At 34.3% G+C, this 23,615-nt stretch overlaps 1 protein-coding gene across 7 annotated transcripts in view; it reads right to left on the reverse strand.

The window, feature by feature from the left end:
• The window catches only part of FMN1 (formin 1), a 208,851-nt gene that overhangs the window by 36,917 nt on the left and 148,319 nt on the right, over window positions 1-23,615 (reverse strand). For all 7 annotated transcript variants that reach the window (XM_030041745.2, XM_030041760.2, XM_030041739.2 and 4 more), the window contains one exon: window positions 13,583-13,675. In XM_030041745.2, coding sequence (XP_029897605.1) covers window positions 13,583-13,675 — 93 coding nt within the window. The remainder of the gene's footprint in view (window positions 1-13,582; window positions 13,676-23,615) is intronic.

Here is a 23,615-nt window from a genome sequence, read left to right on the forward strand (position 1 = left end):
CTAATTTCAGACAAGCTTGTGAAATTTGTGGACTGAAAACTTTTAGGAGAGAAAAGGCATAGCATTGCCTCCTCCTGTGGAATGATAACAATGATTTATGAAGCTAAAGTCATTTCTGCTGATTGAGCTCAGTCAAGATTGGTTTCACATGATCAGCTAAAGTACAGCAATACGTGATGTGTAGTGGCCCCACATGTTTGAACACACTAGGACATGCTCTTCTAGGTGATCCAAAGGATGGGGGTGGGGGGTTAAAAGCTGCTGCTTTGTTTTCCATACATTTTCCCCTCATTAGGATACACTCCTCCTGCAAAGTAAGCCACTTCTGGTGGTCGGGAGCAAAGTCTCATTGTAAATGCACAGCAGGATAGTGGCAAAGCTGAGATTAATTCTCCATAGATTTATATAGACCTTTCTCACTGTTGATTGCTTGTACTGTTTCAAAGGTGCGTATGTTGCCTTTTTTTATTGCTGGTTACTGACTTTATTCCAGCATATGGTGGTTGGCGCCATGACACAAAGTGAACATTTTATACTAGAATTAAAGTGGATATTTGACAGTTTCTGTCAGAAAGTTCAGAGCAAAGAATTTGTGAGACAAGATTTATTGCATATTTTATATGGGAGACATCTGTTTCTTTGCTACGTTTCTGTTTAAATAAAAAAAGCAATGAAGGTTCTTTAAAAAACAAAGACTGTCAATAAAAAGCATGAACAGAAAAACTACATTATTGAGAACGAATTTAATCGTTCTGACCTTCTAAAAATGTGCTGCTTGGAGGTATGACAGTCACCTTCCCCTTTTTGTTCAGTGGTATGGACAGGATGGGGGAGGAGAATTTCAAGCCCAAACTGATTCTCAAATACACAGCTACCCATATTTAAGGGTAAATCAAATAAAAATGAAAATCAAATTAAATCTAAGTATTGATATCAGATATTCACATTTAAAAGCAAGGTGAAATATTAAAGTAGATTTTGCCTATTTTTTTTTTTTAGCATCCATAACTGCATTTTAGTGATGTGAAGTGTGCCAAATGAACATTCCTTGTTTTGAAAATTTCTTATAAAACTACAGATCAGGTATAACAAGGTATACAGCAAACTTCTCCACATTTATCTATTAACATCACTGAACCTGATATAGTTTGGCTTCTAAAGTTCAATGTTTTTGTCTTCACCATACCTAAATGCAAACTGGATTCGGTGAACACCTAGCAGGATCTTGTTTAAGAAAAAAAAAAGTATGCCTTATACAAGAGAGAAAAATTTTTCCAATAAAACTCTGGACTTTTAACCAACAACCTTTCTGTTTATAAAGGTTCATATTTAGTATGAAACCCTAAGATTCAGCTTGAGAAATACAAAATTTAAATAGGTAGAATTAAACAAGAAAGAACAAGTACAAAATAAAGAAATTATATTGCTCAAAAATCACATATGTCTTTATGAAAAAGCATGTGTATTTTATTTAACTTCTACTTAAAGAACACATCAACAGAAAAATCACCTCTGTTGGACCACATTCATTCTACACAAATAGTTATGATAGATTGTTAAAAAAAAAAAAATCATAATATAGGCTCAATAATCTCCCAAACAAAAATGTAGTAATTTCCTCTACAAAATCACAAATATTTGTCAAATGATTTCATACTACCAATGTACTTAATTCTTGCTTTTAACTCACAGTTATTCTACAATTTAGATTTATGCATGAAAATTTATCTAGCTATTAGTTTGAAAGGCCTGTAATTTGAAACAAAACGTAAAAAAAGAGGCAAACTTGGACCTGCAATATTTCTCCTGCTTGCCACAAATAAAATACAGGATACTAACTTTAAGAAGTATTTTGTTAGATTCTTCTAATCAATGTTTTTACAAGAAACACCCAGTTGCATTCAAGTACAAAGCATAAATTTTTCCTAAGCTTGCCTTCTTTTTAATTAACACATAGAAGAATATATTTTTAAAAAGGATCTCTAAATTTCTAAATAAAAACCCTACTATTCTCCTTACGGGGAAAGGATGACAGGAAAAGTAAAGCATGTGCGACACATTAGTCAGGCTATTTAATTCATTCCTAGAAAGCACTCAGATACCACGATGAGAGAAATGAGAGTGTATACAAAAGAAAAAAATCTCACGTTAGCTTAATTTAAGACTGGGAAAATAAGAATTATTATCACATCTACCTGATCTATTCTGTTTTTTTTACAGCTTGCTTATTTTCTGTTGAACTCTATGCTGGGAGTATCCAGATTTTTCCTCCCCTACAGTGGATGTAAACATTTTTACATGTTCATGTTTATCCTCATGTAAAAGGAAAGTATGAGTATTACATAACAGGACCAGGGCATGTGAGTGCAGCAGCTAAGCCCATGACTGCAGACATTCTGCTCACTGCACCTCTGGGCCTTTATTATTGCCTTATTGTTCATGAGGTACCTCCTCTCTCTTGGAAATGGCTTTTACTCAATAATAACAATAGGTCCATGAAAAAGGCAGACAGAAGAACAGAAATACACGATAACGACCATTTAACTAAAATCCTAAAAAAATGGGGCAATTCCAACTGACCTATTAGTAGAAGAGTTCTATATAATTGTAGTCACAGTTGAAGTTTTAGTTGACTATCATTTTGATTCGATCTTATCTACTAAAACCCACAAAAACTATTTCTAAGAATAATTAACACAAACCATACCAATATCATTGGTATCTACATTCATGCTGCTGCAATAATGCAGTCATAATGAGCTTAATTCCTCTGTTTTTTTCTCCATTAGAACAAGAAAGTGTTGAATGGACTTAAAAATTCATATGCAAAGTAAAAATAATAATAAACTTTGGAAATGCCTGGAAATATTTTTTTAAATTTGAAAATAAATTTTAAATCTTGAGACAATTTACTTAATTCACATCAAAACCAAACCAATATCAAACTACATTAAAATGAAAAATGACTGGCATTTAAAAGGCAGGAAAGTCAAAGTTCCCCTACCATTATTTCAAACAGAAATGTAGAGTCAGCTCTCCTAATTAAGCTTGGGGATTCTCTGTCCTAGCAACTGCCCAATTACACGTAAGGAAAGAATCCCTGATGTGGGAAGCTTAAATAATCTTAAACATAAATATTCCTTATCCAAATCCCATTCAACTCTAAGTCAATGCTGGGTCAGGCCCTTTGTGCAAAACTCAAGGTAAGGAAACACATTATAAACATTTACTGATAAACTGTACCGATAACTCTATAGATAATCAAACCAAATACATTCTATATAGCAGTTTTTCCTTTTAGCATTATATTCTTTAATGTTTAATGTTTTCTGCTTGGCCACAGAAGCTACACTGCTCTGTCTAGTCAGGTATCCCCGCCTGTCCGAGGGCACTAGGACCTTCTCTGATACCATGTTCCGCTCCAGAGATGGCAACACTTTGTGGAGAGAATTTTCAGACTGTAAGGCATTCTCAAGATGAAAGACTTTATACACGTGCTTTGTACAAACAGTTATATCCTAAAATATGCTATACAGTAGCTGAAAAGAAGTCCTTTAAGAAATATTTTTTAGACGCTTTCAAAATAGCTGACTTGGGACAAAGTTTAGATAGCTGAAAAATCCTGATGCTAAAAGTTTGAATTGATTTCCATGCCATGAAAGAAGTACCATGCCAGTCAATTCCATACCTACCTCTCTTAAGAGAAATAAAACTGCTGATTTCTCCGCCTCTGTCAAGGTGTTCAGAAGGCAGCACTGTAAGGGCTCTTTGCAGGAGAAAGGTACATTTTTAAATATCTTGCCCTGGCATCTGAAGTATTTACGCACAAAGATATCACAGAAGTTGCGGGAGAGGTTGAATGTTGAACTGAAATCAGACTTTTCTTACATTTAGAAGTGTGTCTTTTATCACAGCTGTAATCGTACAACAGTGTATCATCCACATGTTTTTACTGTGTCATTCTCCAATTTTGAGAGCTTAGTAGCAAGCTGGTGCTTAGTCTTGTAACTAGCTTCAAATTTCTGAGAATTGTCCTATGAACATTGTGATTATTATTTTTGTTCTCAAAACAAATGGTCCTGCTACATCCTGTTCAACAAGTTTGGGTGTCAAATTTATTTACCTTTTTTCTTAGAAAGAAGCTTTCTTCTGATGGCTATTTCCTGTCTGGCCTACAGGTTTTACCTGTTATCATTGCTTAAAAAAGCAAAACACAGTTTACACCATAACAGAACCTAATCTAGAACACTCCAATTTCCTGCTGAAAATTTCAGCATCTAATATTTTTATCAATCATGCTCAAAAGCACTAAAACAGGATATTCATGTGTTTGCACAGGTACAAAACATAATTGAGAAAAGTTATCAACATACCAAAATTACAAAAGTCTACAGAGAAATTCTACATAAAGGCATATCAGATTAAGCATGCTATTCTCATAATCAGTTTGTATTATGGTAGCAGTGAAGGGTATTTCCAAGCTTAATCCAAAGACTATGGTGTGAAATTACAAAGAAAGGGGACAAACATAAAGCAAGAGTGACCATTGTGATGGTAGCTATTAAAGTCTTTTGAGAGCAAGTGTATTTGGGCCTTTCATTATTTAGTAAGCAAATTAATTAATTCTACCCAATCCTTTCCAATTCTTGACTCTGCTCTTTCCTTGTAGTAGTATCTTCCATAGATGTAAGCACTTGCTCATAGGATATATCATCTAAAGTAATGAATCAGTAAGCATCCCAATTTCCTGCCAAGGAAAGCTCTGACAGGGATTTAAATTCTATGTAGTTCATTGACATTGAATATCCGCACAAATAGGGTAAGACAAAAATGTCAATAGGAGAGTAAATTCAGATAAACTGCATGCTAGTGGAGTTGACTGCAGTACAGAGAATAATGAAGATAAGAAGATAAGATAAGTAGATAAGATAAGATAGATAAGATAAGATAAGAAGAAGATAAGTAGATAAATAGGAAATCATGCAGGAAATTAATAAGAATACAGTAAAGAAGAAAGCAGCTGGACTAAAAGAATAGCCTAATAAGATCCCTGTGAAAACCCAAACTATATAACCTATGGTTCTGTTTACTTATAAGCCTATGATATAGGCACTGGAAGAAATCCAGTGGAATTGAACAGAAAATAAAGGTTTTGATGAGAATTTAAAGAAAACGTTAGACTCCAGACAGCTGTTAGTGGTTATATTAAGGCATCAGTAATTCTAGGTATAGATTTTATAACTATCATATACATAATATTTTTTTGTATTAAATCAAGGGTATCAACACTAACATTCATTTCATCACTCAGTTGCTATTAATAGGAAATCCCTCCCTATCATGAAATGCCAGTGACTTTGCAGCAGCCACAGTAATTCAGTATAACACAATCAAATTGAAAAGAAGCTGGAAGGAGCTGTTGTCTCTAAGAGATTCCTTCCTTGTCTTCTAAGACAGGATGACATTGCATTTTTAATTAGAAATCCTTCTATATTAAACATTCTAATGGAGTGTAACCCTCCAATTTTTATATAATTCATGATATAGTGGAACTGATTGTAGCAATTGGATGTATATCTGTTTCAAAAATAATCAACTGAAAGCTTCCTGAAGAGTAATAGTTTTAATTAAGATCAATTTTCAGGACTTTGATGCTGGTAATTCTTCTGGTAGTGTAGGAGGAAACATTCATTTCAGAGCAAATTCTTGTTCTTTGAATCAGCTCACTGTCAATATTGCATTAGTTAGAGGCATATGGATGCAATCACATTCCAGGACACCTTATTTGGTGTCTTATGGACTGAGGCTATTGTCTAACTATACAATCTCAGAGTACCACAGCAATAAGGTTCTGTGCTTTGCAGACTCATGCCAATTTATGTAAATCACTCTTTCATCTGTTTAAATACAACGATCTTTGAGTGATGAAAACAGTTATGACTGTCACAAACAGTTTGAAAGATTAAAGTAATTCTGCTGCTAGCATATAAAACAGCGTTCCAGATCTAAACACAAACTTTGCCTGGTCTGTAATATCATTGCTGGGAAGGATAAAAAGTTTTAAGCAAACATTATCACTGCAAGGAAGTATGACATATTTTTCATGTTTGACACTGGACATAAATATCCTCCCACACTGTTTAATGTGAGAACTGCATATGTGTGGCAGAGATAATAAAACATCTCAGTGAAAACAAATGAAGGGAAAAAAAGAGTTATAAGTAGAACAGAAAATAAAGCTTTGAAGTTATAAGTAAGTCTTCATATTTGTAAAGTTTATTCACAAAAGGAAGAATCGGTATTTGATATGCAGACTGGATAGTCACAGAATCTGCAAGAGAGTCTGATGTCTTGTAGAACTGGTTATCTTTAGAGAGATATGTTTTTTGGTTGACAGAAGCAGCTTCACAAGTGCAGGTAACAAAAACAGGACAACTGTAAGATCCTTGTAAGTGCTATTGCTCTGTTGCTGTTATTTATACAACATATTTTAAAAGGCAGCTGTTACTGAAATTCAGTACTCTTAAAAATTATTTTTTATTTTCTTGCTTCCCTTATTCAGCATTAAAATGTTCAACAGCTTTACAAATAAAATGGAACACAAGTACCATAATCTGATATGCAGATTAAGGTAGACGAGTACAACACTAATGGGAAGACAAGTATGTGACTTAGTTTCATATACAGTTTTAGAATATTTTTCTTTCTGTTAATATTCTTCTTGGGGAGAAAAGATAAATTTTTATTGCAAAGAAGCAAGAATTTTAAGTATTTCTCAGGGGTTTCTGATATTTTGGGAAGTCATTATAGGCAAGCTCAACCAAACTGCTATGAGTAAGGACTTAAAACGTAATGTTTATACCTGTTTTAAAAACAATATAATGTTCTCAGACTATTAAAGGAAATAAGTGCCAATGTAAATTTTTTCCTAATCTTTGACTGTATTAAAATTTATAAAGGTATGTCCTGTTGACAGTAAGAGAGAAACAAGAAATAATATTGTTTTGTGAAGACGGTACTGATAACAGTGTCTTGGAGTATTCTTGACTTCTGATTCACTACTACTAAATGACGTTAGCATCCTGCTTTATACATCATAGACTACTTTGACTGAAAAGCAGTAGAATTTTGAGTGAAAGACTTTTTTTGCTGTAATATAAGAAATTATACTATCATTGTCCTACACTCAAAATACGTATGGGGCCATAAACTAGAGAAGGAAGGTTGCTTTCCCTGGGTTAATACAACAGGTGCTGCTAGATTAAGAGAATAAATCACCATATATGAGCACCTATAGTACAAGAACAACATTTAAGATAGAATATCTATATACCCAGGAACAAGTAGGAAATAATCAACAAGAAAATGAAACTTTGCCAGCTGAAATATACTACAATAGAGTTAAAGAAAAGTTAGTGGTGTAAATTTCTTATATGAAAGCTATTGTAAGATGGCATTTCATGTATTGTTGAGGAAGAAAATAGAAACAAGTAAGGTTGGGTGAAAATAAATTTAAGACGGTAACAAGTAATATGATAATAAAATTATTTGAGTAGGGATATTAGGAATGAAAACCAACAATAATAGAAATGTCTTCCTGGATGCTAGCTTGAAATCAAGGTCTAAATGATTTATGGTTTCAATTATTTGGTTAAAAGAAGTCAAATATACTTCAACGAGGTTTCACTCAGAACTCTGTGATCTAAAAACCAGTGATTCCAAATACAGAATCAGTACTTAATCTTCTTACTGCTGAACAAATTTGTAAGAAAATACAGAATTGCAGTATCCAATGAGAATTTGTTACTTGAAAGTATTTTTCTGGAAATAAAGTTATGAAGGTGGAACTGATACAGAGGCACGAAGGCATGGAGACATGCAGGAGAAAGGAAGTAACAATTCTTTATGTAGTTGCAGTAACCTAGATCAAACAATTAATGCGAAATTGCTTCACACTTTTGAAAAGGCCAGGAGCTAGCACTCTACCTTTTTAGGCAGCCAGGTATGTTACAGAATCACACAAGTCCCCATGTTTATCTTCCCTATTCTCATGTCAGAGAGTGTAGCAGTTTTGATGAGAGTTTCTGGCCAGTACACTTGGATGTTGTTTTTTCATGACAGTTCTTAATTTCTTGGTATAATCCCCCCAAGAATAATATAACACAGAAAGTAGTTAACATCCAAGTGAAGGGGGCTAGCCTTAATAGAATTTATTTATTTTCTTTCCCACTACACTAGCTCAACAAGCCTCTATGGTGCATTCCAACAGGCAAATGCGGAAATGTGGATCAAAGCTCCTGTTCTGCACCAGAAATACATTAAAAAGCACAATAGACTGGATGCATGCCCAGGTAGCTACTGCAGCCTGGCTAAAATTGTTAAGAAGAAATCACTCAGCAGTAAAAATCAGATTTACTGACAATTTCCACGTGGTTGCTAACCTTGTCTGAAAAATGCACTACCTCCTGACATAATGCTGTAGTGAGTAGCTTGGTCTATGACTCTATTTTTCTACTGTACGGTCCCATGACTACACAGTGTTGATCTTTTATGTAGTGTAAGACATTCAGCAGTTGTAGCAAAGCAATGAACTTAACCAATGTTTCCTAAGTGCTAGGCTAGAATTCTAAACACAGGACAATTTCTTTTACTGTGGGATTAATCTCAACAGATCTACTCTATTTGACAAATCCTCCCTGCCCCCCCTCCCCCCCCCAATCTTGCTTGTTACCTTGGACACTTCAGTGTATCATGTGCCTTTCCTAAATAGCTTTGCTTTCAACTATTAATGATTTTCAAAAACTGTTGTGTCTTGACATCAGACTACTTGCATCCCAGTCTCTGCTGTAAACTAAATGAATTCCTTTAATAGCAAAGTCATCATCATCAAGATGCTTTATTCTTAGAGAAATAAAGAGAGGCAGCTGTGCTCTTCCTATGCTAACTGCTATGAAGTGTAAAGACTTTTTGATTTGCACATTCCAGTATATAAGGGAGGAAATCGAGCCCAGATTAAAGTTTTTACATACTTTCTGACCTGGAACCAATGAAGGGGAATTTGGGACCAGATTTTGCAAGATCCTGCATGAATCTGTGTTATGCATTTCCACATTTATTAAAATGGACAAACAATATGAAACAGTTAAGCGGCAAAATAAGAAATAAGTTTTATTAAGGCTAGTCAGCTACTCCTGTATGTCCTTTACTTTCTGGTTTGTATTATTCTTGAGAGAATGAACAAGGAGAATAAAAAATGTCATGAAAAACTAACACCAATGGCTACTGGCCAGCATCCCTTCTAGTGACCTTCATAGCTGCAGTAACCAAACTCTTTCTTTTCTCCTTTTCAAAGTAGAGTATTTTGCATCTTTCTCATATTCATCTAACTATTCTGATTTTTTTTGTGTGTGAGATAGCTTCATATCAAGAAAGGAGATTTCTTCTAAGCAATTCTGAGCAAGAATTTAATAAATTAAGGAGCTTTCCAAACCAACCATTAATTTCATCATTTCAAAATTCTTTTTGCATATTATGGCAGTTTAAACGGAAAACATTATGAACATATTTCTGAAAAAACCCATACAGTAATTCCACTAGAAATAGAGTAAGTGTATATGAATTTATAGTAATTCTTAGGTCTCCATATTATAGTAAAACTAATATAATTTGTTGCATATAATTTAATCTACTAAAGATTATTTCCACTTGGGGAATAATCTAAGCTGTTTTCAAAAAGCATGGGTATATCAAATACAGCTATTGAAGTATTAACACAGTTTACACATGATGTCTTTCATGTGGGAATCACAAAGTACTTGACAAAGATTATCCTTCGCTACAAAAAATAGCAAGAATCATTATTTAACATTCTGTGTACCAGAAAAGTGAAGTGCACTCTGACACAGATATTAACCAACTATCCTAGCATCATATGTCAAGTAGTTAAACTGGGAATGGAACCTAAAGAAAGCTTCTGGCACCTAATTCCCTGTTGAAGGCAGTAGGCTACATTACATCCAATTATACAAAACAGCACTGACATCAGCAGAAGTACAGTTTATCCCCTCTAGCATTTTAGAATGTCAGTCTCCATAACACTCTCAGTGTTTTTTGTTGCAACACAGCAAGTATTAGATTTAATTGGTATTAATTATAATTAGGAAATGTAAACAGTTCAGTTTAAGCAAATCAATATGGTTTTTTTCTTACAGTATTTCCAACTTAGTATGGACTAGAAATGATGGGAAGTTGTGCGTGTGAGAAAAACCTGGATATCTGTGAGTTCCAGCCCTATATTCAAGCCAGAAGTTTCAGAAAAGCATCTGAGCTTTGGATACTTGCTGTGAGCTGGCAGAAAGATAACAGACAGTTTTTTCTTACATTTGCTTGAACCAGCCACAACTCTTTTTTAAACAAACAAAACTGAAAGCAGATGCTTAACGGATGCTCAGTATTATCAGTTAACTCCTAATTTCAGAGAAGCAGCTGAGTTTGCAGACACTTATCTAAACTGAACCTCTGAGCTTGACATTTGTCCAATGCCTATTCTAGTACCATAAATCAAGATGGGTTTCTGTGTTACTTTTACCTATCTTCAGTGTAGAATTTTATAGGATTTCTATTCTAATGCCACAGGAAGTACCACCCATCAATTATAAAGATTCAAATCAACCAGGTGACTGAAGGAGAATTAGGATCAATAATTATAGGATCTGACAACCTACTGACAACTCACCTCAGAAAAAGTTAGATGAAACAGAAAGGTCAAAAGATAAGAAGTTATATTAGACAAAACTGAATGTGTATGATTAGATACCATAAAACATAATACTATAAAGCAGAAGGAGAACAAGAGAACTTAAGAAAAAAGTGGACAAGTAATTCATGTGTTTTTACTGTTTCTAGAACACAAAAAACCTGAAACACTAAAAAGTATCCAATAAATTTAATAATTTATACAAAGAACACATTGTCCCAGGACACCGTGCAGGAATGTATCCTCTCCTTTTTTTTTAAAATATATACATTATTCACAAACATAAGGATAAAATTTTCTGTTACACTGACAAGGGTAAATGCATCTCAATTTTCACATTGATAGGCATAAACAAGGTAAATGTTTGGAGGAATATGTTTTTCTATTTGAATTGATAATGCACAATTAAATTGCAATTTTCTCTAAAGCAGAACTAATCTTCTTCCAAGATCAACTGGGTATTTTTATCATATTCTACTCATCAGAAAGTAGGGTAGTTCAGCTTTGCAGGAGAAACCAGGTACTGTGTTGCCTTTATTGTTTGGGACTGTGGTGATATACATTTGCTATTCTTTCTGCTGGTTTTAGCTGGGGTGGAGTTAACTTTCTTCATAGCAGCTCGTATGGTGCTGTGTATTGGATTTGTGACCAAAACAGTGTTGATAACACACCCATGTTTTGCTGAACAGTTCTTGCACAGCATCAAGGCCTTCTCTATTTCTAATGCTGCCCCCCAGAAAGTAGGCTGGGGGTGCACAAGAAGTTGGGAGGGGACACAGCTGGGACAGCTGGCTGAATCGGCCAAAAGGATAACCTGTACTATATGACATCGTGCTCAGCAATAAATCTGGGGAAAGAAGGAGGAATGGAGAGGAAGTTCAGAGTTAACGGCGTTTGTCTTCCCAAGTAGTGGTTACACATGATGGAGCCCTGCTTTCCTGGAAATGGCTGAACACCTGCCTGCTGATGGGAAGTAGTGAATGAATTCCTTATTTTGCTTTGCTTGTGCACGCAGCTTTTGCTTTCCCTATTAAATTGCCTTTATCTCAACCCGTGAGTTTTCTCTTTTACCCTTCCAACCCTCTTTCCTATCCCGTCGAGGGGTAGTGAGCAAATGGCTGTGTGGTGCTTAGCTGCCTACCGGACTAACTACAACAGTCCTCAGGAGATCTAGGGTGTAATAAGAAATACAGAATCTGTGATATGACCGTGGAAGACACCATTTGGTTAGGGTCTTGGCAAGACCTGGGCAAAACTGAATTATGGCCCAGATCTATACCTGAGTCTACCATATTGACTGCTCTGCTCTGATGCATTTCTGGCCAGTAGTGAGGAAAGAACACAGACTGTTTGTTTCTGAGCTGCTCTAACAGGGTAATTCATACAGTACAATGAATCAATTAATCTAAACAAGATACAATTACACTGATCTGCTACAATACTTTGGCAAGCAAGATCAAGAAGTGTGTTGGAGATCATAATGGTTCTGTAGAAATATATATAGTACTATCTCAATCTTGATGTTACTGTTAAAATGTAAGTGAAGATTTCCAATTAAATAAGTTGGAAAGACGATACAACTGTTCTGCAGTGACATAAAGATTTCCATTATAATTTTTTTGGTTTACGAGTTCTGTGGCAAGAAATTTGCAACTTTAATACTGCCCAAATACACTAGCAACTAAAAGAAAAAAATATATCAAATAAATATATCCATTGAGCTCCATAGCCTGGGAGAAGGGTGAAGAAGAATATTAGTTTATTTAACAATACAAATTAACAGGGACTGCTACTTTTAAAGCATCCTGTTTTCACTTATCAAAGTATTTAATAAGACAGCCTCATGAAATAAAGTTATTAAAAAAACATTAGGACAATCTTTATAAAAAGAATTAAGCTAATCTGTAAATTATTACAACAATCTAAATGATCACTAATCGTAAACATTCTGCCTGGATTAATAGATTCAAATAGTTCACTTGACTCCTCAAACAGTAAATTGTTAAACTGTTCATGATTTCTGTGAGAAATACTAGCCCTTTGGTAATATTTAATTCTTAACAATTCTTAACATAGTCGTCAGAAATACAGCACTTACTCTGTTTACCCAAATAGTCTGTACTCCTAGAACCTGAGGTGGGGGAATCTATTCCCATATCTATTTTGCACAGCTCCAGAGACAATGGTGCTGGCACAAGCAGGTGACTGGGAACACATAGTCTGGGAAACACGAGAGAGCAGGACTGTTCTTTTCAACAGCAGCAGCCTGCGTTTACATGGTCTTGAACTGATGATCAAATTGTACCTTGGATCTCACCCCTGTTGTCTCCAGACTCTACCCTGGTAAATCACTTCTTTACGCCTATTTCTGTCTCACACAAGACAAAATCTTTAAATCTGAATTAGCCAGTTCATAAGCCCACACTATTGACAGAAGATGCCATTACTTCATGTATATATGTGGACTTTCTCTAGAAAGGTATTTTTCATTATAGTCTTTTATAAACTTGAAGCTTTATATTCCCTCTGATAAATCTGGTCTATGATGAATATCTTTTTCGTTTTGCATACAAATAATGATGAAGAACAAAGCAGAAAAAAATCAATAGGAAATGGGTGAGATCAAGGGAACAAATATCTTTGACAAGTGGTGTCCAAGATCTGTGTAACCATTATTCTTAACATATATTAGGCACATTAGGAACATAATCCATAACAGTAGGAATTTTCAGAGGCAACAGGTATTTAATGCAGCTTACATTATGTATAACTTTGTAAAACACTACACTATTTGCCAATATATTTTTTTCTTTCAAATGTGGTTACCTTTATGGAAGAATTCCTCTAATTTCTCCTTGAAGGGCTGGAGATGCTCTTCAGAAGACTCTCTGCAAACTAACTTCATCTGCTTTTCAGAGGCTACAAAAAGAAGTTGAGAGACATTTGTGGCATAATTCGCCTACCAGAAGGATGTCAACACTGTAGAAGCCTACATCTAAGTCACCTAGACTTACTTTAGAGGAAATGGAAATAATAAGCACTAAGGAATTCAGCAATTTCATTAAAATAAAAAATATCGATAATAGTCTAGCATACCAAATAAAAAAATCTATATGTGTTTAAAGAGTGGAATTTGTCTTTAGTAATGACTTTGTCCTAAAACTCCAGCTGTGTGTTGAGACTTACCACTAACAGAGCCTGCCTCACACACAAATTCTAGATGGTATTTAAAGCTCTACACTTTGTTTCTGTGGTGAGTGGAGAATGCCTTGTATCTGGACTGATTTTAATCAATCAATGCCACGCATCCTATACTTAACCATTTTTCCTAACACAGATGCAGGAATTCAGCTTTACTTAACTATTCAAATTCCAGGCCATGATATGAAATAGTAGAAGTCTGTAAGAAAGTTAACTTACACCTAACTGCAATTTGTTTACTATTTAATCTATCTCTTATTTTAAGACCTGATGCCATGCCCATTTCTAAAAACTCCAGGTTATTCACCAATGAATTTTAACATTCCTAGAACTTCTAGCAACTACGTAGATTCCAGCGTTCCACATTGAAGATGAAATGAAAACTGTCAGAAATCAAAATGCAATTACCTTCCATTTACCAACTGAATTCATTAACTACTCTAAGATTTTTTTTTTTTTTCTCCACAACTCTTCATTCCCAAGAAGCTAAATTTAGGTGGAAATTTATTTTGGAGTTAAACCCAAGAGTTATAGTTTGGCTGCATGAAACGTATTCACACCATATTACTACCACCATTATATAATTCAACTTATTGCAGCAAAAATTAATACAAAACTGTGGAAACAGAAGTTGAGAATCTGTAATTCAAAATGTCACGTTAACGTAAGTTTGCAGTGCCGTGAAAAAAGTCAATGGAAGGTCGAAAACAGATGCTTACATTTCATTGTACAACTAGCAGTGTGCCTATAATACTCTTGGACCACCAGGCCTTACTAAAGAAGACAGCTTTTCAATTAATTGAGATCAGAAATACATTTGGACAGTTGTTGTTATGGAAAAATGCTGAAAAGACACCTGCTCCCACCTAACTGTATATTTTAATTTAGCATGCCTCCACAAATCATGTAGGTTGCGGACTATGACATTATTCAGGTGCTCCAGAGCTTATGTAAAATGATCTGGGCTACAGTCTAAGTTTACCTTTAATCTCTAGTCTTGCAACCTGTAGCATAAGACAGACCTTTGAAACTGTTCAGAGTAAAGCTAATGGATATTTGTTTGTATGCCAGATAGTAGGCAGAACGGAGCGTTAATTTAAACATAACAGGTTGGGAAAGTCTTTTATTAGCTGCTCAGTTCTGTGTCATTAATAAATTAAATTAAGCAAACCAAATCACAAATCAGGGAAGTTTATACGACTTTTAAAGATTATTTTCTTATGATACATGCCTTTTACCATAAAAAATTTGAACTTTCCATGACTGTTATCATACACTGAATAAAATTTATGTATGCTTAACATTTATGTTTGTAGAATGAGAGGGAGATTTCTACAGCTATTCAAGCGAATTTTAACACTTTACTTTGGAAGAAGATGGATACATTAGAATGTACAGGGGAAAAAAATCTAGCAAAATAACTGAGACAGTATTGTTAAGTTTCTGACTGGAAGTTTGAACAAAGTAGCAGCTACAGGTTTGTGTTTTTTCTTTGTGTTTAAACAAATCTACAGAAAATTATATAAGGCAATATGTAGAAATTATTTTAGATAAATATAAAATGACAAAAGTGTAAAAGTATTAGTACACATATTGTGTTCGGGCATTTGGTACACAGTGACTATAGAAGGCACATGATTATTACAATCATGTAAGGTTGCAACGACTGCAAGCCAGTAATTATTTTATAATAATCTTACATAAATAAATACATATAAATCTGTGCAGAAGTAGATTTCCATGACCATGTATTATAATAATTAGCTTGTAGCTACAGTAGTATCTAAACATACTCTAACATACTCTAGAAAGGTGTTTTCCCAAACATGTGGTGGTGCTAATGCATTGTCTGGAGTCTTGAAAGCTTCTTAGATGCATCCAATAAGTTTTAATAACACAAGACTTAGAAAGGTTACTCAGATATGTCCCATGTCAATATTTAAATGACCAAGAGTAGGATGAATTGTTTCTACATGTTTTTTGATGACATAAATAAAGATGACTAACATTAACCTTAATCAGATGACAAAAGCTACAAGAAATATGGACAAGATTAAGTACCAGCATATAGAGAAAAAGCTGATTTGGATAGTGAATTCTTAAGAAGAATCCTAACATCCTTAACAAGAAGATTAACATTTGGCATGAGGGGAGAGGAAGAGTAAAAAGAAAGGCACAGAAGAGAAGAGAAAATGAGACAGATGACGTAGAATAAGTCAATCAGGGGTACTGTTTAAAACTCTGAAAGTTTGAGATGAGATGAAATGAGATGAGATACCAGTTTGCATTGCTTAAGTCATCTCAGAACAATGAAACTGAATGAGACAAAAGAAGTCAAGTAAATGCTGGCAGACTCTAAGAATTTACATTATTGGAAAGCCTTACAGAGACTTTTGGACAATTCTCTCTGCTGCTGATATATCCAGATGATATCTATCTAAAACTAAAATCTATCAGTTTACTTCCTGAATTTCTTTCAGATAACTGCCAAAATAGACTCAAGGGCTCTGAGAAAGTTTTAGCTTTGACCTAAAGGAATCAAGGACATGGGTGATGAAGTGAAAATCTGTTAATCACAAAAGCAATGTATTTGCCCTGTACTGCTTAATCCTCCTTTAACTGACTCTGAATTTAGGTTACACTTCTCTCAATAACCTATACTTTTGGTCTACAAACAAACATAATCGGGCAACTGAAGGTTAACTAATTCTGTTTAAAGTCAACTGCACTGAAATATTTGAATAAAATTTGAATTTATTTACTTGCTAACGTTAAAAATAAGACACACCACACAGGTATGGAGTCACTGGCTGAAGACAGTCATGAAGTTCAGCTGGAACTGCAGTCTCAAAAATTTTGTATTCCTGCTGAAATCTCTCCAGTCTCAGTCTTCCCTTCAATAATGAAATGTCCTATGTGGAATAATGATTCCTTGTCCAAAACCTATAAGAAAATGATGGGTAGGACCATCAACCAAATGTATCTTTTAAGCTGAAGAACTTTGTAACATCATCAAATCTGCCTGGGGATAGATATGGCAAAGAATGGTGGAAGTGTGTTCAAAGGAATCACAAATCAGATACAAATAAAGACACACTTGGAAGAGAAAAAAGATTTTAATGACAGGGCTAAATCAAAGGTTTTGATTAAAATGGCAGTTGTAATTCTACATATTAAAGTCAGCTGGTCTTTGTCAACCTAAATTTGTAGTATTGGTGAAAGGCTACCATACAACTCTGTGACCTGCCTCAGTTCTACACAACATAATATAAAGGTTTCTGGTAACTAACATTCATTGAATTTCCTGTTTCTTTACTCAAAAATTTACTTGAAATGTATTGTTTAAAAAAAAATAAAATTACCAAGTCATGCCAAACATTACATAAAAAAATTAAAACTGAAAAGTCCTGTTCCATCAGTTGCTCTGATTTTCTTTGCTAAAAATGCTATAACATATTTGAGGGAACATGACATGAGTTTTTTATATTTTGTTCTCACATTTACTACAATAGAAACCTTTTCCTTTTTAAAAGAAAATTATTTTAGCAAGGTTTTTATTAGAATGATTCTGAGGTAAAGGATCCTATTATGCATTCTTTCTTTGAAATAAATTCTGAATAGCTTCTTTCTGGAAAAAAAATCATTCTGAAATTGAGGAATCTGAAGGAATTCTGAGGAATCTGACAGCTAGCACACCATACGTACACTTCTCCTCTCACCATCTCATTCCAAAATAAAGAACCTGTTTCATCACTACTGAGTTCACACAGATGCAAATTCTCCATTACTGTAATAAACTTCTGGTTCGTTTTCTTGGTATGCATTGTATGTTAGTGAAATTAAAAGTAATATGCTACTTTGAAAACTGTTTATTTCTAAATGAGCTATTGCAAAAAAAGAAAATACGAGTGTGCAATAGTATTTGAAAGCCCTTACAAATTGTTGGATGTACATCATGCTTCACCCACTGCAAATCTTGGCCACAGAAATGGAAACCATTAGCAAAACATTAAAACAAAGCTGGAAACTGCTGATTATCAGTTTGCCACTGTCTTCAGATTTAATGCAGTACTTGGCTCAGAAAGTTCTTTAAAAATCCCCAATATAAGTGAAAATATTTACAAAATAGAATGTCTCTCACTTAATGTCTATTGGGCAATAGTCTTTTAAAACTCCACAGACACTTGTAAATCTGTCAAAAGAATCACTGCCCATAAACAAACTTTCACGTAAAGAGCATTTCAGTGTCAATCAGACAGGATTTGGAATATTTTAAGCACCATTTTTAAAGTAAACGCAAACCCAGAAATAGTTTAATGATGATAACAGTAAATTACTAACTATTTACTCACCAGAACCCACCAGTAGCATTTACAGGAATCATCCTGACAGTGAAACCAAGTATCAACACCATGAATTCCTATAAACCTGTCACTGACACTATCCCCCATGAGTTATGCCACTATGAAAGCTGCTAAACGCACGCCCCCACCTCCTCTTGTCTGTTCAGAGCCTAGCAGGTTATACTGCCAAGCTTGCTATTTTATTTGCTTGTTATAATGCAGGCTTATATTTGACAGGAGGGTTACTATTTGATAATTCTTTTTTAGAACCCTTACCTTTTCTGTTTCAAAGGGGATTTGAAACCATACCACAAATGAATTCAATGTAGCACTAAATAACCCCAAATTTCTGTATGAGAGGATCCATGATTTTTTACAGTGAAGAAGCCTGTTACACTACTTGGGCCTATATACCTAAATAAGAATCTAATAAACTTCAGATAACATGTATAAATTTAAATTTATTCAGCAAGTGCTATATAACTTCCTCATGATTTAGTTAGTTTGGTTTTGCTTTATTACATTTTCTTACTTGCAAACAACTTTCTAAGTTAAACAAAAATTTAGAGAGAAGCATGTTTACCCGTTGGACACTGTTGCAGGATTTGGTTATATTCTCTTGTTATTACATGCAACTTAGATACATATTTACTGCAGGTATGCACATAAGAATGTTAGCTTTATTACAATCCATTACATCTGTGCCATCTACAGCTCTTGTGCTTATTTATAACCTTGCAAGTAAATGTTTCTTTTCAGATAGAATTTTAAATAAATGTGGAGAAGAAGGGAAGAGATTTATCTTGATTCCTTCAGAGTACAGTATAAGAATTTTGACAACTTCTAACTGCAAGTGGTTATGCTGCTACTGACCCAGAAAAGTTTCAGAGACAGTACTTTATTTGCATTTTTGGACATACACTTATAATCAGTACATATCTCAATGATAGCAACACACAAAGGTTCAAGCTCTAACACCCTAGCCAGAGCTGGGTTGACTAATACAGAAGCCTTTGAACCAAATAGAGTGGGAAATGCCATGAAGTGGGGTGTGAGGTTTTCTAAGACAAAAGTATCTGAGAAAAATGTAGAACAGGATCAAATTGTGGTGGTACTCTATTCTCAAGCTTTGTTTTTATTGTGTTAAATAAAGGTCAACAATTTAATGCAAAAAAGCATTAGCGCACATAAAACTAAGTACACCATTCTAACCTATTAATCGCTTGCATAGTTACTGTTCTGTGAAGTTATTTTCAGCTAATTTAGAAGAAAAAATGTGCTTCTATGTACAATTATTTTCATCACTCATTAATAATTCAGTTTTCTTAAAAAGCCATTTCATGGGATAGAAGCCAATACATAAAACTTTAAACAGGCCAATCTTTGTTTGAAATGCATTTTCCTCATGACACACAGAAACAAGTATCTGTTTAAGGTGCTCAAGCTCTCACATATAAATGAGACAGAAAACCATTTCAGTGGTAAGTCCTAAGCTGTGGAAAGTCAAATAATTGAATTAGCGGCATACAAAACACCCTGTAAAGTTCACCTGTTCTAAAGGACTTTTAATGGAAGCCCAGAGTCAGACTTCTTGACAATTCTCACAAGTTTGATCAGATATGCCAGTTTTGTCTTTCAGATTTAAGATTTGTGAGGGGGTTTTGTTTGTTTCTTTTAAGTTTAACAACATTTTGAACTTTTACAGTATGTAATGGCATGCAGAGGAACTGTCAGGCCTATATTAGTTTCAACTAACCTAGAAGAAAAATTTCTGTTGCTCCTTTTTTTGTCAAAGGGTATCAACATTTTATACAAATAACTTTAAAACCTTTCTGTTAAGATTCTTTCCTAAGAATACACTTAACAAAATGAACAAAGATAGCTAGTAAAACTAAATATTTTTCACACCATGGCAACATATCTGAGACTCTGGTTAATGTATTCTCTCTGAAATGGTAGTTTACATTCAGCGCACCCCTCAGCAGAGAAGCATACTGCAAGGGACTGAACAGTACATATAAATGAATATAATGACTAAACCCTCATAGTTTTCCAGTCAAGTTTTTGTAAGATTCCTTAAGTGATTCCAGCACACATTATTAGTAGAAGTTTTGGTTTAGTGTCAAGATCCAAACATACAGACCTCCGCACATCATTAAGATCTGTCAGGAGCGTAGAAATGTGTGCTAGCAGAACCCACTGAGATATCAGAACATTTCCCTCCTTTCTGAACAGTACAAAAAATGAGTATTTTGAAATTGAAGAGTCTTGTCTGGCTAATTTAGAGGAAGACAAAATTTTTAAGAAGCAATAATAATATTTTTAATCAGATGAGCTAAGATTTTTACAGTGCCAGGAAAAGAAAAGACCTTTCAAACACACAAACACATAAGTACTTAGCATAGTGAACAAGGGATCAGATAGAATAGAATTGCTAGGCAATGGCTGAAACAGTATGTTTATGAGCTGAAATTGTAGAGGCTGGAGAAGTGATCTCCTGTTTCCCTCTGGACTGCTGGATCTCTGATTTTCTGTGCAAGACAGATCATAAAGTTCCACCTAATTAATTCTTCTACCAAGTTTATGGCTTTGGTTCAGCTAGAGCATCCTGCCTAGATTTAAAATCATGTAAATTCATAAACTACCTACAATATTAGCAGGAACACTTCTCAAAGTGCTAATTGGCCTCACTACTACTGATTTGTATCTCACTGTCTGAATTAATGTACTTTCAATTTTTGATCATTGGCAGTAAATACATAAGCGACTGCCTCAATTCTAGCAGAAATCTGCCTTTTCGTTTACTTCATACTCCCTCAAAGAGGAAAAGCTGATGAGGTCCATAAATATGAAGTCACTGTTCCTCCCAACGCTAGTATTACACACTCTCCAAACTACATCATTCATTATCCATCATACACATTGACAGGGACAATATTCCTCCTGTTCCCAGATGTATACTACATAGTTATGTAACTAATGCTTAACACACACGCACACTTATTTATTTATATAAAAGGGAACAGTGAAAAGTGCACAAAAAACGTAACTGTGGTATTTCCAAGATCCGTTTTAGAATCTTAACATTTGCAGAATGATTTTTAACAAGAAATTGCTGAGGATTCTTTAGCCAAAGAAAAAAATATAAAAGAAAAAATTAACAGCATGCCATTGTTTAACGAACAGAAAGCTTTCTCCATCGCCTTTGTGCACACATGCAGACATCTGCTTCCAGGGAATAAACTCTTCTAAAACATCATTGCTTTGCTCCTCTATTATATTTCTGAATCTTATTAAAACCATTCCATACTATTCTCTATTATCAAAAACTAGAAAATCTAATGGAATTTTAAGAAATGATCCACTTAGGAAAATTTCCACTTAATGTATTCACATATGAACATTACTAGTGGAACACTGTCAAAACGTTAGTTTTATTGTAAAATAGAATCCAACGCACATATACAAAATGTGTTTTTTAATGCCTCTGTTGTATCTTTGCCAAATCAAAACAAACTGAAATACATCTCATCCTACTGAGGCAAAAGACTATTCAAAAAGTGGTCAGAAAACTCTGAGAAAGAAAAGAGTGTCATTTTGTCAACTCTTGAAAACAAAATAACTTTTCCTGTATGAAGCTGTCTTTTGCTCTTTTCCTTACACCATGCTGCATTGCCTCAAAATATATCATGTAAATGTTGGACAGTGCAAAAATATAGCGATATTCACCAGGTACAAAACAACACGCTCCATTTATGCTAATGTCTAAAGAAATAACAAATGCACCTATTTGGCTCCTCATGTTCCACCACCCCATTCAAAGTTCTATTTGCCTGCACTTCCAAAATTTTAAGGTTAATTTTAAAAGTATAATTAACATAAAGAATATTGAAGTGACTAGTTCCTGGAAAGTATCATACAACTTCTCTGCTCCTGCTGGGAAAATTTTTCTAGAACATGTATGTGACTCAGATGTCTAAACCCCACTTTTAAATTGACTTAAAACATTTCATTTAAATTAGACTAAGGCTTCAACTGGTTGAAAATATTTTAGAAAAGGGCCTTGGATACTTTTTTGAATACTATCCTCCTGTAGTGAATAAACAATCACCTTTTACTTGGAAATATCTATTGACCCAACAAATTATTTAGAAAGTTAACACTCAAACTGATATAATATTTAGAATTTTCATTATGTGATCCAGTAACCTTACTGTCTATAAAGTAAATCAAACAAAAGACACAATCTCTCAACACTGTAATCGTTGGCCTATTGATAATTATTGTATCATGATTATACTAAAACTGTTCTATAAAACAGACTTTATCTAAGGCCATATTCTGTATGACCTTAATACATAATTCCACCTGAATAAATAACAACACATTCAATTAATTTCTCCATCTGTGTTTACATAGATATCCAACAAAAGCTGAAAATGCCTCAATTTATGAATTGAAAACATCAATTAATCTCTAGAACAAAAATGCGTTTATAGTTAATTAGTGGACATTTTATTGCAAAAACCTTTAACTCAGTTTGGGGACTCTGATGGGAACACACACATTTAAGAACTTTAAATTAACTTCTTATGAATAATACTAACTAAACTTTTCTGCTTTTGCATATTTTCCTATTGGTAAATATATTCCCTTATATAATCCTTGACAAAAACAGATGTTGTTCAGTATTTTAAATCTGGAAAATCAGAGAGTTTTAGTTGTAAATGAGCATGAACTGATTATTTTTTCTTTTTGCAGCTTCCTCCTTGTCTCTGTTTACAGTGGCTGCAAAAATCAAGAATGAGTGACCCTTTCCAATTTCCATCCATTTCTCATTTCTAAATTCGCTTCCATTCCTGTCTTTATTTTGTAACACATATCCACTTTGCAGTACAATGTGATACAGAGCTCCCTGAGGAGGCACTGAATGAGAGTAATGTAGATGCAACAGTTTAATCTGGTCTAGTCAACCATGCTAAGAGGCAGGGTTAATTAGCTATGACGCTGGTATTGGCACGGCAACACCATGCTAGTCACATCCAGTGCACTAGATCTGTTTCTATGAAAAAGAATACATATATATATATATATATGAATATATATACACACATATTCATATCTGAAAAAGAATATGTATATTGTCGTGCTATTTAAGAACGAAAATAAAATGAAGCACTTGAAGAAGAGGCAGAGGAAGCAAGGTATGTTGAGCGTGGTGAAGAGAAAGCTAACTGGGGATCTAGTTTTTCACTTCAACTATCTAACAAACAGCTATAGAGAAGATGGAGCCAGACTCTTCTCAGAAATGCACA

Source organism: Aquila chrysaetos, chromosome 2 (assembly GCF_900496995.4).
Source record: "Aquila chrysaetos chrysaetos chromosome 2, bAquChr1.4, whole genome shotgun sequence".
Classification (NCBI taxonomy): domain Eukaryota; kingdom Metazoa; phylum Chordata; class Aves; order Accipitriformes; family Accipitridae; genus Aquila; species Aquila chrysaetos.